At 42.1% G+C, this 16,559-nt stretch overlaps 1 protein-coding gene across 4 annotated transcripts in view; it reads left to right on the top strand.

The window, feature by feature from the left end:
• LOC100550530 (N-acetylated-alpha-linked acidic dipeptidase 2) overlaps positions 1–11,190 on the top strand; it is a 29,904-nt gene extending 18,714 nt beyond the window's left edge. For all 4 annotated transcript variants that reach the window (XM_003203527.4, XM_031552100.1, XM_010706201.3 and 1 more), the window contains 6 exons: positions 1,635–1,726; positions 2,923–3,013; positions 3,660–3,924; positions 7,729–7,810; positions 8,866–8,958; positions 10,330–11,190. In XM_003203527.4, coding sequence (XP_003203575.1) covers positions 1,635–1,726; positions 2,923–3,013; positions 3,660–3,924; positions 7,729–7,810; positions 8,866–8,958; positions 10,330–10,519 — 813 coding nt within the window. In that variant the 3' untranslated portion in view covers positions 10,520–11,190. The remainder of the gene's footprint in view (positions 1–1,634; positions 1,727–2,922; positions 3,014–3,659; positions 3,925–7,728; positions 7,811–8,865; positions 8,959–10,329) is intronic.
• The last annotated feature ends 5,369 nt before the right edge of the window (positions 11,191–16,559 follow it).

The following is a 16,559-nucleotide window of genomic DNA, read 5'->3' as shown; positions in this document are numbered from 1 at the left end:
CTGGTGACTGCCTCCCATGGAAGATAAAATCATGTTCAATTTTTACAGTGCTTCAATTTGATAGTTTTCAATTCCAAACCACCTCAAATTTATCAATGTTGATGTGTCCCAAGTGGCCTCCAGTGACCACATATCTTTTGCTGTGAAACTTCTCCTTCCTACTCCTTTGACCTTCCCTGTAAGATCATTAATAGAAGTTTTTGGGATTTCCCCAAGGAAAATGATGTTTTGATGGACCGAAGAAGAGAAATCAGAGATACTAAGGGCAATGTGTTGAAAGATCACTTCTACCTAGGCCACCATTTCTGGTAGCATAGAAACATGTGTACAGGTGACTGATAAACATTGTAGAGATGTGATATATCTTTTCCTTCCCTCACCGATTCTAGCATCACAGAATAAAATTTATATAAGGATTTGAACATCATTATTCTCCTGGGATCTGATTCCAGATTTAAATCTAAGTTAGAGTGAACAGTTCATTTTATAAGGTTCTTAGCGTTGTATGAAAACTCTGGTCAGTGGTTTTGATACGACCAGAGCTGTTAGAATAACATCTCCGACAGAGCATGAAGCATTTTCACTTGCCTATGTCAAGAGTTCAGCTTGCTCCTGTTATGCCATTTCCAATTTAGCCTTAAAACTTTACTGAAATGCCCTGAAAATGACAGCAGTCAAGTGACTGCTTCACAAAGTTGTTATTTTTTCTGCTAACTGTTGCCATAATTTTAGAGGTCAGATCTCCTAGGATTTTCAAGGATTTTGGAGTCTGTATGTTTTTCAATGCTGTATTAAGACTCAACAATATTATGCATCTAACCATGCACATTTATGCTTTGCATTAAAAAAAAAAAAAAAAAGAAAAGAAAAAGACGGAGAGAGAAAAATCCCAATCTTGTGCAGATCATAACCAATTTTACACTTGAAAGACAATGGTAGCTTTAGCCATAGCTGTCACAGACAGGTAAGCATAGCTGGAGACCTGGGCCAGGGGTTCTGATTTACGTGAAACTCTGCCATAGTTCTTCTAGCAGCTTTGGACAGCGAATTTCCTAGCGTCGAAATTTTCCATCATGGATACATAACTATCCATTTACTTTTTTTTTAAGATAAGTGTGTCTTGCACAACAGGGCTCCAATCTTGGCTGTGTTCCACTGACACTACTTTAGGCCACAATTCCTTTATAAGCTTCCTGTAAGAAATGCCAATTTCAGGCTCAGCCTGTTGAGGGAACATCATTGTTTTGTGTGCGAAGTTGTGATGGCTTAGGGCTGTCTTTTCTTCTTGCCAGCTGAGAAGTGAACAGCTGGAGCAGCTCCACAGTACTATCCTGTGCATTTGTACACGTGCATACATAGTGCTATAATAAGTTGGTAAAAAGTCCTGGAAACCCCAAGTATGTTTCTGCTTTCTTCCTAAACCAGATGGGTTTAATTTTGTGTCTTACAGCTTTTGTCTTGCTCTACCCTCTGCCTGTGGTTGGCTCCAGGTGCCTGTGAGATGTTACTGTATATAGCAGTAAGCAGGGTATATGTGCCTCCTTGCATACAGCAGTGATGTTGGTTAAGGTCTCTTTTGATACCTGTTTGACTTTGAGGTACTTCCAATGAGATTATGATGTATTCCTCTCCAGATTTCAAGCCCTGATGAAGGCTATGAAAATAAATCTCTTTATGAGAGTTGGCTTGAGAAAGACCCTGCACCTGAAAATAACAGTTATCCCAGGTAAGTAATTAATCTGTTTTCACTTTCCCAATGTTTTTGTTGTATCATAGCATGGCTCCTCTCTGGAATTCTTCAGGATGTGCTGTTGTTGACAGCACTGCAAAAATCTTTTAGTACTTGAAGTCTCTAACAATATCTAAAATAAAATAAAATGTCATGACTGTTTTTTGAATGATTGTGACATCTATGTCCACTACAAGAAAAAAAAACCTCATGCTCTTTGAAAGTCTGTTTTGAACAGAAAAACATTTTGGAAAGCAAACATGGAAGTGCAGGGTGGGGAAAAAATCAACGTATAGTTTAGTTACTCTTAGACTATTATGCTAAGCAAGTACTTTGTTGAAAGAAATTGCCTCAGGCAGTAATTAAAAAGCTCTCATGATACTTATTCTTTGTTTGTACAATGGATGTAGATGTTATACATTAAAAATCTATATGTGAAGATATTAAAACCTCAGCACATTGGTTAAGCCCAAGACTGGTAAGGCTAAATCTTACATTCTCATAAGGCAAATAGAACTGCCCCTGTATCATTTGACCCAAATGTTCTGCATGGATGACCCTATCAACTTTCAAGCCGTGGTAACATGTTCTTCTAGACACATTAAACTCACTTAAGATTTCTTCCTTTTGAAAAACCTACTAGATCTAATCCCTCTTAGCTGATACTATTATTTTGCTTTTTCTCTGTCTTGCAACATCTACCCAGCAGATGGCAATATTTACTTGTAAGTAACAAAAGTTAATGTCTTCTGCTGTGGAAATTATTTGCCAGGCTTTGTTCTGTGGAATACTCTAAGAATGTAAGCACATCTGTCTTTGCATATATTGCCTCCCAATTCCTTTTAATTTGGGAATAAGCATTTAATATTTTAAGATTGCAGAAGCTTGTCTGATGCAAATCTACACTTCTCGTGCACGCCACGTTCATTTTTTTCCTAATGTGGTCACAATCAGGGATGCTACCTTTAAGAGATCCTCGTAGTAATACCAGATACTGGATTAGTGTGCTGGAATAAAATCGGTTAGGGTAATTAAGCTTGCTGCTCATCTACTCTCTAATCTGACTAACGTCCCTGGTGTGCCCTTCAGAAGCCTTGACCTCCATTTCTATGAAAATCTGCATTTTGCATACATTACCACCATTTTATAAAATAAGTACTGCCTCTCTGATGTGTTCTGTTTTCTACATGCAGAATAAACAAACTGGGATCAGGCAGTGATTTTGAAGCTTACTTCCAGCGACTGGGAATTGCATCTGGCAGAGTCCGCTACACCAAGAACAGGGTGAGCCAACAGATTGCTCTGAGAGGTTCAGTAGTGCTGAACAGTCATCTTTTAAAAGCATTTATTCATAGTTAATAAAAAAAAGCTTCAGTGAATTTTTGGCTCGTTTTTGACTCATCAGTACCATTTTAGAATTTAACAAGAAACCTAATGGCGTGGAGAATAAAACGTTACTGTAATGTGTACATTTTATGGGCTATCAAGTTCTCAGGAGTATATTTATAGCATCTGATTGGGAGGGTGGATTTCATTCCACTGTACTATTAGTAGTCCCCTTAATATATACATCCACCTGGAGTTTGTTCAGGAAACTGTGCAATATTCATAGGGGCCACGACTGAGGATTTCTGTGATCCCAAACTTCAGACTGATTTCCAAATCAGTGAAGGCTATGTCTGTACAAGGGAACTGAAGTCAGGTCTGCATAGGTGGGAAGAAGGAAACCTGCTCCCTTATTCTTGTGTGACAGCCTGTAGATTTGGGTTGCTTTATTTTCTGAAGATAAACACACGAAAAGAAGGGAAGCAGAGTAAATTGTGTTTTGTAAGAAGTAGCTTTTTTGATTTGGAAGGTGTGCAGAACATCATGGCAGCAATACAACCCTAACTGTAGTCACTGACAAATTAACTTGCTCTTTTTTTTTCAGAAAACAGACAAATTCAGCAATTACCCTGTTTATCACACTGTGTACGAGACCTTTGAGTTAGTGGAAAAATTTTATGACCCCACCTTCACGAAACAGCTAGCAATTGCCAAGCTGCGAGGCAAACTGGTTTATGAGCTTGCAGATTCCCAGGTTATTCCATTCGACTGTAGAGACTATGGAGAGTCCTTAAAAGGATACAGCGACAGAATTTATAAATTGGCTAAGAAACATGAAGAACAGTTGGAAACATACAGAGTATCATTTGGTGAGTAATAGCCAAAGCAGAATTTGTTGAGTGGGTCAATTGGATTTATGCAATGACATGATATATCTGTTCTCTCTCTGAAACCGAATTCCTTTTCTGTTTCCAACCTGCTATCATGTTAAGATCCACTAAAAAAAGATCTTTCTGAACCTAACTGGAATTAACACGTTATTGTTTAGAGCTGATTGAGTTACAATAATGTTCATTCATATACTATTAGGTGTGTTATTACAGTATTGGTGAGCAGCCATGAACCAGAATCAAAAGCAGAACAAAGAGATAGTATCAACTTGGTTCTCACCTGTGACCAGATTATTTTCTCTTCCTTAAAAAAAGAAGACAAATCCCCCCCTACTGTAAGGGCAGAGCAAGTCCAAGACCGCCTCATGAGACTGAATGTGTCCAAGTCTATGGGGCCAGATGGCGTGCATCCCAGGGTTCTGAAGAGCTGGCTGAGGTGGTTGCCGAGTCGCTCTCCATTATATTTGAAAAGTCGTGGCTGTCAGGTGAGGTCCTGGATGACTGGAGAAAGGGTCACGTCACTCCCATTTACAAGAAAGGGAGCAATTAGGACCCCAAGAACTAGAGGCCAGTGAGTCTCACCTCTGTGCCTGGGAAGATCATGGAACAGATCCTCCTGGATGACATGCTTGATCACATGAGGAATGAGCGTGTGATCCAAGACAGCCAGCACAGCTTCACCAGGAGAAGGTCATGCTTGACCGATCTGGTGGCCTTCAATGATGGAGTGACGGCATTGGTGGACAAGGGAAAGGCGACCGATGTCATTTACCCAGACTTGAGCAGGGCCTTTGACATGGTCCCCCACCACATCCTTATCTCCTTATTGGAGGGATGCGAATTCAATGGATAAGAATTTGGCTGAAAGGCCGCAGACAGAGGGTGGTCATCAATGGCTCTATGTCCAGGTGGAGGCCGGCAACGAGCTATGTCCGCCAGGGGTCTGTCTTGGGACCGGTGCTCTTTAACATCTTTATCAATGACATCGATGACGGAATCGAGTGCACCCTCAGCAAGTTTGCTGACGACACCAAGCTGAGCGGTGCGGTTGACATGGTAGAAGGAAGGGATGCCATTCAGAGAGACCCCAACATGCTGGAAAGGTGGGCCCGGGTGAACCTAATCAGGTTCAACATGGCAAAGTGCAGAGTTTTGCACTTGGGCCGGAGGAATCCCAGGCATCCATACAGACTGGGAGGAGCGGTTCTTGAGAGCAGCCCTGCAGAGAAGGACCTGGGGGTCCTGATGGATGAAAAACTTAAGATGAGCCAGCAGTGTGCCCTTGCAGCTCGGAAGGCAAATGGTATCCTGGGCTCCATCAGAAGAGGGGTGGCCAGCAGGGACAGGGAGGTGATTGTCCCCCTCTACTCCTTGAGGTCCCTTGCAACCCTGGCCATTCTGTGATTCTGTGATTCTGTGAAGGCAGATTAAATATTGGTGGCAGCTGCCTAAAGTTTGAGAGACCTGGGTAAAAGGCTTAATGTGACCTTGGGAAACCTGCTTCATTCCACTATCTGTATCAATGCCTGGGTGCCACTTTTGGGCAACAGAGCCCTTTAATTTCTGCATAAATGCATTTACTAAGCACGTGAGCACATTGTAATGAGGCACAGAGAATGGCAGAGGCAGAATGCTGTGGATCACAAGCTCAGAAAGAATCATAGAATGGCCTGGGTACAAAAGGACCACAAAGATGATCTAGTTTCAACCCTCCTGCTACGTGAAGGGTTGCCAACCACTAGATCAGGATGCCCAGAGCCACATCCAGCCTGGCCTTGAAAGCCTCCAGAGATGGGGCATCCACAACCTCTCTGGACAAACCTCTCTGGATAGTTTCCACAGTCATTCTCTTTTTTCTCCCTCTCTTTTTTTCTTTCTCCTTGCCTTGTTCACCCCTTGTGTTTCTGTACCAAAGAGGATTTTTGGTCACTCCTAACCCATTTGGTATCTGATGGATCATAGTTTAGAAGACATAAGTTAGCTTTCATGTAGTCCTCTTTTGAGTTGTCTGAAATGTGAAGAAATTCAAATCAAATCCCCACTCGGGGGAAACCTAAAAAAGACGTTTAAAACTTCCTGTAATGGCCTAGGTAGAAAACTCTTGACCATTTTGAAGTGATGTTGTTTTTTGCCATGAGGCCATTAAGGAAGCCCTTTGTGATATTGATGAGTTGTTGGGACTGAGAGTTTACCCAACAGAAAAATTTAATTCAGTGAGAACTGCAGTATATCGTATGAGGAAACATCAAGACTGGATTTTCTTTTTCCACTATTGGAACATCTCCCAAAATTTCTATTAAATCTTTTATTTCCATTGTTTGTTTTTCTTTCTCATTTCACATTAGAACTTGCCTGAATTAACTTCTAAATGATGAATACATATACTATACTGACATATACTATGTTAGGTAGGCTCTAGAAGCGATTTTTGAGGCTTTTTTACCCTGTCACTAAACTGTCTCCTTAAGGACTTCACAGATGGGGCACTTTGACAAAGCACATTTTGTAACCTTTTCATTATTTTTCATTATTTTCATGTCTCTCCTCTGATGCCTTTCAGATTTCAGTTTTAAAATATTTCTCAGATAAAACTATGATTCTCATTTTATGTTTATTCAGTGGGACCAGAGTGCATTGCAATAAAGATGTAGTTTTTACATTACTGTGAAAATCGAAATTCATTTCACCCAACATTTCTATGGAGCTGCTTATTGACATCTCCGAATGTCAGAAAGCTGTTAATTAAAGCTGAATAAATCACATAATTGTCCTTCAAAACAGTTGATGAAGTTTTTAATTTGCCTTTGTGCTACCATTTCAGCTGTTCCTCTGCAACAATGAATGCTGGAAGCCTTTTCTTCATGAAATATTTACGTGTAATAATGAGCTATTGGGAAATAAGGCCTGCGGGGGAAAAAGAAAAAAAAAAAAATAATAATTTTTAAAATAAACAAAATTGGCAGCACAGAGTAGCTCATGAACACAAGCACAAATTCTCTTATATATTTTCAGATGACCTTTCCTTTTTCTCTTAAATCCCCTCCTACTGCTTCTGAAATACAATCTGCTGCCTCAATGCAGCCATGATGTCAGCGGGACATCTGTCCTCTGGCAAGATGATAACTATTGCCCCGGGGAAGTGCAGTCGTGGACAAGTGCAAATCCTCCCCAGCAAGGTGACTCCACACCACAGTCCATAAACAGGTTGCAGGGGCAAAATCTGTGCTTCTACTTATGTAGATTCTATGATACTCCGGATCATCTAAAGATTTCTGAAACTTGTAGGCAAAATATGCAAGTTGTGAAACTTCCTTCTGTGTAGCGAGTTTTGGTGAGGTCATTTCTGCTCACAGCACCCACCTTGTTCTACAGAAATCTGCTGCAGAAATTGCTTCTTTTCCCCAGGTCTGTATCAAACAGCCCCTTCCACGGGGAAATCATTGCTGCTGATGTTGTCATTAGCAGGAGGTCTGCTGCTTCTGTGGCTCAGCTTGGCATGGGGTTGGATGGGCTGCCAGGGGCAGAGCTGGAGAAAGCAACCAAACGTGCAGTCAGGTGTAGCAGGCAGTCTGGGGTAGCAGTGATGTGGGTGGCACACATCTTCCTGCTGGTAGTGCAGCTCTTCCAAGCCTGCACTGGGGAAAGTAATATATTCTGTGAGAGACAGGAAAACTAATGCAAGCAGCACAGCCAAACATATGTAGTTGCACTCTCCCTGGTTAAATGGAAGGTGTACTGGGCTCTGCAGATCGTCTGAAGTTGTTTAAATCCTTCCCATTTCAGATCCTCTTTTTTCTGCCGTGGGGAACTTCTCGGAGGCTGCTGCTGAATTTCACAGGAGGCTTGAGCAAGTGGACAGGAAGGAGTAAGTCTGAAAACATAAGGACGTGTGTATCTCCGTTTTGGTAAAAGCTCATCTCTTGGTTTTTCCCTTCTTTGTCCCAGGGTACTCCTGAAACCCTCCATCAGACTTTGGTTGGTTGGAAAAAGTTACAAATGCAGACCAGCTGAACTTTTTGTCAGTTTTGGATTTGCTCCTAGTGCAGCCTGCATTTCTTTCTCTCCTTGGGGTGATATTTATCTTGCTCAGTTTTCAGCCACCTTAAAGATATAATTACTTGTCTTGATTCCCTTTATATTTAATGGAGCAAAATTAGTATTTTGAAGGGGCAGTTAATCACATCTGCTTTGGGCAGCGAGGGCAATGACTGCACAGGGAGTCTGTCTGATTAGTATAGAGCAGAGCCCTTGAACTCTGAGACAGGCAATATCTGCCAGGATTAATTCTGCTTTCAGTGATGAATAGTATCAGCTGTAGAGCTTATAAATATCAGTTTGTCATTACAATTATTGTAATAAATGGAAAAGCAGATAGCAGTGGAAGTTAAAGTTGGACTGAGCTCTGTATTTAGACACCTATGCTTGAATGCTGTAGGTGTCACAAATATTTATACTTTTTAGCACACCTAAAGGAGATGGAGTGATGCTTGAGAGCATATAAAACATTCATGTGGTGCTTGAAAACCTAGGGGGCAGCCCTATGACCTTAAGTTGCACCACAGGAGGTTCAGGTTGGATATTAGGAAACACTTCTTCTCAGAGTGTTGAGGCCCTGGCACAGGCTGCCCATGGGGGTGGTGGAATCACCGTCCCTGGAGGTGTTCAAGAACTGTGGAAGTGTGGCACTGAGGGATGGTTAGTAGGCATGGTGGGGATGGGTTGATGTTTGGGTGTGATCTTAGAGGCATTTTCCAATCCTAATGTTTCTATGGGACTCACAGGCCCTATTGGTGCAGTGGCTGGAGGCCACTATTTGCAAAGCTTCACCTTCTATCCAAAGAAGAGGAGCAGTGTTTGAATGGAAAGGAGCAGTCATGTTTCCTCACTATGTGAAATGCATCTTGTTTCCATTTTCTGCAGCCCAGTTGCAGTGCGAATCATGAACGATCAGCTGATGTTTATAGAAAGAGCTTTCATTGATCCTCTTGGCTTACCAGGAAGAAAGTTTTACAGGTGAGGTAATAAGTTTCTTAACTTGTCCCAGTTCCTTAACTGTCTAAGTTAAGTCCTCTAACTCTTAATTTTCTTGGCTGTCCAAGCTGATTTTGGAGATGAATTCCACTCTAACAAGCCAGCCAGTTTAACTCCTGTGTAGGCTGTATGTAGGCATCATAGCTGAACAGATACTGTTTTAGGTATAATTCAGCAAGTAGTAGACTTGTTGGGAACTTGCAATCTGCAACACCCTAATTGGTCTTCCCAGTTCCAGCACTCTGTTAGCCAGGATACTCTGTGAAGTTTTTATATAACCCATGAGCTATTCCGTGGAGTCCTGTCCATCCCACTTTCGGTTGCTTGCTGTTGTCTTTAATCCTTAACTGGCTGTTATTAAAGTTTTCTCTGTACAAGTCTGTGGGTCTGGAGGAAGGCAGTGCTCGATTCACCACCGACCGTACCCTCTGTAGAAGTCCAATGCATTTCTTAGTTCCACTTGCCAGAAGCTAGCTTCCAATGTCAGGTGTGCAACTGCCTCACTTTGCTCACAATATCCCCCTTTTTCCAATGGCTGGATACATCTGATGGCTGGATGCACCTGACTTACTGGCTGATGGCATTCGCACCAAGCCAGAAGTCCCTCAGGCTTCCGTCTTCCTAGAATAAATTGTTCACACTTGTGTAACATTGAAATGGTTGTTTTCTGCAGATCTTCTTGTGAACATTGACTTAGTGTTTATTTCAAGTTGGGGGGCATCTTTCACATACTACAAATGCACTTTTTTACCTTTTATGAATAAAATTTAAAAGTAGGACTGCAACTATTCATTATAAAAAAAAATATGTAAGTTACGATTTGGTCCACTCTGGATCCCATGTAATTACTGCTTCTCTAAAGAATCCATGCCTTTCTTACCAATTCTCCCATAGTTTTCCACATTCCTTTCCCAGATCTCACAATTACCAATTATTTGCTGCATTATTTTTTGGGACTCAGGTACTTTTTCTCTTCTGTTGTACACCCATTTGCTATTTTATTCCATGTTCTGTACTGTTACATTAGTTCAGCATATTTGTTGAGCTCTCATTTACAAAAGTTCCTAACGAGGTTTCATTCCTAATTAGACAAATGCATTGTGTTTTCCCAAGGAGAAGGCTCCCTGTGCTAAACCTGATCCCTTCCCTGTAGAGTTAGTCCTATGGGCTGGTCTGTTCTGTCTTTCTAACGACAGTTCCAGCAAGACTGCCTGTGTATTTAGTGAATTCTAGTCTTCTTGTAATTCTTTATTACTTTTTGTAGCACACATTTTTACAGTTTCCCCCAATGAATGCACATAATATTCATGATTTTTTTTACTTAGTATACATACACCTTTTTTTTCCCCACAGACATGTCATCTTCGCTCCAAGCAGCCACAACAAGTACGCTGGAGAGTCCTTCCCAGGTATCTATGATGCCATGTTTGATATTGAAAGCAAAACCGATCATCAAGGAGCCTGGGAAGAAGTTAAGAGGCAGATTTCCATTGCAGCCTTCACTGTGCAGGCAGCTGCAGAGACACTGAAAGAAGTAGCATAGGATGATGGCCTGGGAAAATGCGCTGTAGGCAGGCTACTGCAGTGACCCAGCCTCAACTAACTGCTGCTGTGCCTGAGCTCCCAACCTTCAAAAGCATTTTCTTGGAGGTTTACACAAAGACTCAGGAACAGTGAGGTTCCACCACTCGGGCAGTGACTGTGCACTTCCATCCTGTAGTTGCATTTTGGAAAACAGAGATTATGGGATAACTGAGAACTGACATCCTTGCTCCTGTTGATGCTCTCGCCAAACTCAAACCAGTGGCAGCTTTTGCCTTTTCTTTTTTCTTTTTTTTTTCTCCTGGAAGAGCTCTTTCACAAAGTGATGTCCCTTCCAGTTGAAGGGGGTGGATGACAGCACTGACACTATTGGTGTAGGGCTGGAGTGTATGGAGTAATGCTGTCATCTGATAAGAGAGAATTTCCCATCAGGAGCTGCATGTAGAATAATAGAATCCTTAGAGTTGCAAGGAATCTTTAATGGTCATTTAGTTCAACTCCCCTGCAATAAACAGGGCCATCTACAGCTAGATCAAGTGCTCAGGGCCTAGTCCAGCCTCACCTTGCAAGTCTCCAGGACAGGACATCCACCACAACTCTGGGCAACCTGTTCCAGTGCTTCACCACCTTCACTGTAAAATACTTTTTCCTTATATCCCACTCAAATCTACCCTCTTTAAGCTAGAAGCTATTTCTCCTTGTTCTATCACTACGGTCCCTGCTAAAGAGTCTGTCCCCTTCCTTCCTTCCTGTAGATCCACTTTAGATATTGAAAGTCTAAACTGTATAAAACTGTTTAATTTTTTAAAAAGTTTCATTTGCCTCTAAGTGTACCTCTCATCCGCTTTACAACTAATACAATTGCTAGAATTTTATTAAATCACATTCCCAAATGTGAGGGAGCCAATAATAAAACTGATAATAACCTTTTTTTTTCTTTCTGTTGTATAAAGTATGATACAGCTTTTCTCACAACCATAAATTTCTGCAGGTTGTGGGAATGAAGTGCTTTCTGTTTTATGGGGAGCGAAACAGATGTGGTGCTAAAACAGACAGAACTGCAAACAGGGCAGCAGACTCAACTTTTTCAGTTCAGCAAGGGTTATTCTCAGCCCAAATGTCTTGAATTCAGACAAGGGAGCCAGAAATTACAGTAGTTCAATCCTTCAGGGTGTTGGTTTCAAGGGAATGTGCTACCAAGAAGAACGGTGACTCATCCATAACTACTCTGGTCACTGTTCCCTTTTCTTGGGTAGCTCTTCCTCCCTCATCAATTTATGTTATGTTATGGACAGTAACTGAGTGTTCCCCAGGGAGAGGTTCCAATGCTTGGATGGTGGAAGAAAAGCCACTGGTGCCCCTTCCTCGTGAACAGCTGTTGGTGGTCGCTGCCTAGGGCCTGTCAGAGGATGTGACAGAGAAAAAAGAAATATATGGAGTAGCATGATTTCTTCATAATTGGCAGGTATCATCATAATAAAATAAACCACCTCTCATTTAAGTGAACAAATGCTCCACCAGTACACATATACTTTCAGTGCAAGTTTGCAAAGCTCTGTGCCATTACCTCACCACTGCAAAATAACCTGTCATCTCCTGTGGTTTCCATGCACTATTCAAAGCAGTACAAAGAGTGCCCAGCTAAAATCTATTGCTTCCTTCCACTTCTCAACTTCATTGATAATTATGTGTGAATGAATGAATCATTATGACCTGCTATGTCCTGAAAACTCTGTGGAGCTTAGATCTCTTTCCCTTCCTCTGTTATGTTATAAAGGGATGGTGATACCCAAACACTTACTTATAGATGGCTTATGCTCACAGACTCACAGGAATTTAAAGTTGGCATTAATTTAAAATAATCTCCAAAAACATCTTGCAGATCTTAAGCTTAATGAAAACAGAAGCTGATGTGGTACCTTTGTGGATGAAGCATTTGGGGTTAGGTGAGACCAGTGCTTCTCTCAACACTTGTAATGCTTTGGTTTAATAACCCTTCCCAACACAGACATTCATCAAGAGACTGTTTTTGTGGAGCAGTGAGACTGAGGTTTCCCTGTCCCACTATCCTGACCACTGAAGTACACCATCGATTTGTAATTTCTGGTTTTGTAAGTCTTCTGAATAACAGTGTTGTTCATCTGTTAGAACAAAGCCTCGAGCTGTCCATGGTTTGGATCCAACCAAAGCAATCTGTCAGGTTGCTTCAGCTGATCTCAAACTGCCTTCTTTTACAAGAGTGATAAAAGCAAACCAAAACAAACCATGCAGTGTAACTCAGGTACCTACTAAAGCAAAGGCACTGCAAGAGGAAGGTCCTAAAGCTATGAATCAGCCCGATAAGCAGATGGTCACCATCAGTACCGTTGCTGTATATGCTGACTTCTGCACCGACCCAATTTCTATAATTCAATCCTTCTTCTATAGACGACCTGTAACATCTTTCGTGTTTGTAAGTGCCAAGAGAATGTGAACCATGTGGACTGCCCATGATTTTGCTGCAGCAGAGAACCAAACACCTCCAGCCAGCAGATTAAACATACCTGCTTTGTGCCTTTGCTTTGCTTTAGGAATCTGTGATTGTGAGGTTGCTGGGAAAATAACCTCTGTACTCTGAAACAGAGTACAAGGAAGCAGACTGGAATTTCCAGGCATCAAAAGCAACTGAGAGAGCTGCCCTCAGCAGGGAGGAATAGAGTGTACTCACCATGACCTGTTAGTTTCCTCTCTTACTCTAAATTCTCATGCTTTCAGCCATGAGATTTTAATGCCATACAGTTAAGTGTGCCATTACCAGACCTGGAAGAAGGTGAACATCATGGACTACACTGTAGCACTGAATGCAAAAGTAAAGTACAAAAACCTTGTGTCTGCTGTGCTGTTGTGACCCAAACCAAAGCAACCTGCTCCTTGCTGAGAAACACATTACCATGCAGCAACTATCCCTAGGGAAACCAGTAGGAGCTGAATTTAGCTGCAACAAGACCAGAGCATTGCCATTACATGCCTGAGACCTAAAGTAACACCAATAAAGTACATGTGGTTCCTGTTTAACCCTGTAACTCAGCTGTAAGTATACAGCGTGCTAGACTTGAACTTCAAGAGAAGTGCAGCAGGGACATCAGTTTCTGGCATCAGTTGTTGGGAGAAACACAGAAAGGCTTAGGATCTTGCAATGGATTTTTTCTACACTTGCTTGTGCCAGTTATAATCCATGAAGCCAAGGCAACTCATGTCAGTATCAACTGGTTTTCCTGATGGATCCAACCTGGAGAGCTTCCCAAGTGGAGGAGAACTGGATTTGAGGAACCTCACGCAGAAGGAGCTGGACCTGGTTCAAGTAAGAATGTGTTACAGCCTTCCATAAGAGGAAAGAACGGGAGAGGTGATAACAGGAAAAGCATTTCACAGGAGGGCAGCAGATAAGAATAGACTTGCTGTGTTTACATGGCAGCTTCCCCAGATGTGCTCTGCTAGGCTGCTCGCTGACAGAAAGCTGCTGACACACTCCTGACTCTGCCATTCCCATTACCTCCAAACTTGGTTGTATTTTTAGGAGACAAGCCACGGTTGCTGGATGCAGCGACTGTTGTGGCAACACATCCTTAGGTAATCCACAAGCAGCAGGACGTCAGCCTGGAGAAACAGAGTCAGCTGCGAAGAGAGCCCAGAAAGCTTTCGCTCCCTCTGAGATCACTTTTCCCTCACTTTTCCCTTCTGATATTCCTGAAACCAGCATCTCCCTGCTGAACAAAGCAGCTGAGCTTCAGTCTTCTGGCACTTCCCACATGCCCTGAAATACTGCCTGCAGCCCACAGCTCAGAGCTTTGCCACCCGTTGCCACAGCTGTGGGATAAAGCTGAAGCATCCTCCCACTCTTGTTATGTGCAGAAAGAAGCACACTTCACAATTAAAGCCAAGTTTATTGTTAGTACCATAGAATCATAGAATGCCCCGGGTTGAAAAGGCCCACAGTGCTCACCTAGTTTCAACCCCCCGCTATGTGCAGGGTCGCCAGCCACCAGACCTCCAGCCTGGCCTTGAACGCCTCCAGGGATGGGGCATCCACAGTCTCCTTGGGCAACCTGTTGCAATGTGTCACCACCCTCTGAGAGAAAAACTTCATCCTAATATCTAACCTAAACCTCCCCTGTCTCAGTTTGAAACCATTCCCCTTGTAAACCATTCCCCCAGAAGGTGCCTGGCATGGCCCTGGGCACCCTGCTCTGGGTGTCCCTGCTGGAGCAGGGGTGGGCCAGGTGAACCCAGAGGTGCCTTCCCCTCTTAACCAGTCTGTAATTCTCTGTGTGATTTTTTTTTCCATCAGCCAAACAAGCTAAAACAACCCACCAGGAAGGTGGGGAGCACTCAAACCAAGCAGACTCAGCAAGTCCCAAGAGACCGCAGGGCCAGAACGAAGCCTTGCTGCTAGCCATGGCAGTGCTGCATTCATGGAGCTGTCTGCATAGATCTGCACTCAGGGAGTACTTGGGGGAGAGCCCAAACGTTTCACAAACCATCAACAGAGACAGCTTTCTCTATACACTATCTAAAGACATACCCAGTTTTGGTAAATCTGAGAAACAGATGAAATGGACAGCTTTTATCTTTTCACATAATTCATGCTTTAATTTTAGAAACATCTATCATTTCTAGCCACCTGCAGTCTGATAAATGATTTTTTGTTGGAGGGCTGTATGTTTATATGGGATTCAGTGTGTAACTGCAGAACTGAGCACTTGCTTCTTGGTCAGTACTGCACTCAGCCTTGTACCAAAGAGCAATTATCAGATGATATATCATAGCTAGTGCTCATTCTAAACACAACCACATTCAAAATTTCTCAAATAGCTAGAATGTATGGAGGAAAAATCAGAATTGCTTGAGTTGGATGGGACTCCTAAAGGTCATCTAGTCCAACTCCCTGCAATCAACAGGGACACCAACATGTAGATCAGGTTCAGAGCTCTGCTCAACTTGACTTTGGGTAACTCCAGGGACAGAACACCCACCACCTCTCTGTGCAATCTGTACCAGAGCCTCACTGCCCTTACTGTAAAAAACTTATTCCTTACAGTCTAAATCTCCCCTCGTAAAAATGAGGGTGCGCAACACTGCCACAATTCAAACATGCATTTTAGTTAATAACACAACTGTGAAATGGAAAAACTCATGCAAATGGCACATTTTAGCTTTAGAACCATATATTCAATGACTTGATACTGCCACTCAGCAACACCAAAGTGCACGCCAGCTTTCGTTGAGCAAACCCCAACCACACCGCAGTTTTCAGGCAGTATCAACATAATGGTGCAATGATTTTAGCAGGGTGATTTAAGGAAAAAAGCACTAGAGAGGAATAGAAGTAAAATGCGCTCCACTTATTTTTTCCACCTTTATCTTCTTTCAGTTGTTAAACCATGGCTCTTGGCAAGCATAAGCATCCCATTTAATTTATAAATTCATGGAAGTAAAAATTCTGCCACAGAAGTGCTGACAGGCTTCTGAATTTCAGAGCTAATATCAAAGAGTAATTCTGAACACCTCTGTTTAGGTTATATTCATGAGTAAACAATCCAAACGTTAACAGCATCCACAAGTAAAAGTAGAAGTTCTGAAATTTGGGCTCGTGTTTATGTATACAGCACTACCTGATTACAAAAATTAAAAAGTCCCACAGGGTCTGGAAGTGCAGAGTAGCAAGTGCCTCCAACACACAGCTCTCATTTTCAATAAAGGAAGAACCAAATGAGGTGAAGCACATTAAGTTTGAAGTACAGTTCACTTTTACCTTAAGCAATGAATTCTGTTATAGTACTGCAGTATCAATATTTACGTCAAATTTAAAATAAACATTTCAGAGAACAAGGTTTTTGGATTACAAATATTTCAGATGGTTGAAGGTGCAGCTCAGCCTCTAGCTAACTTACAATGATTTTTGGTTGCAATGCAGCTTTTATTAATATTTAACCAAGAATGATTTTTTCAAATACTCTATACAAGAGGATGCTTCCTCTCACACAGGAGCACTAGATGCAAAA

Source organism: Meleagris gallopavo, chromosome 1 (genome assembly GCF_000146605.3).
Source record: "Meleagris gallopavo isolate NT-WF06-2002-E0010 breed Aviagen turkey brand Nicholas breeding stock chromosome 1, Turkey_5.1, whole genome shotgun sequence".
Classification (NCBI taxonomy): Eukaryota; Metazoa; Chordata; class Aves; order Galliformes; family Phasianidae; genus Meleagris; species Meleagris gallopavo.
Note: the sequence above shows the minus strand (reverse complement) of the source record. Positions and strands in the feature narration are given on the sequence as shown.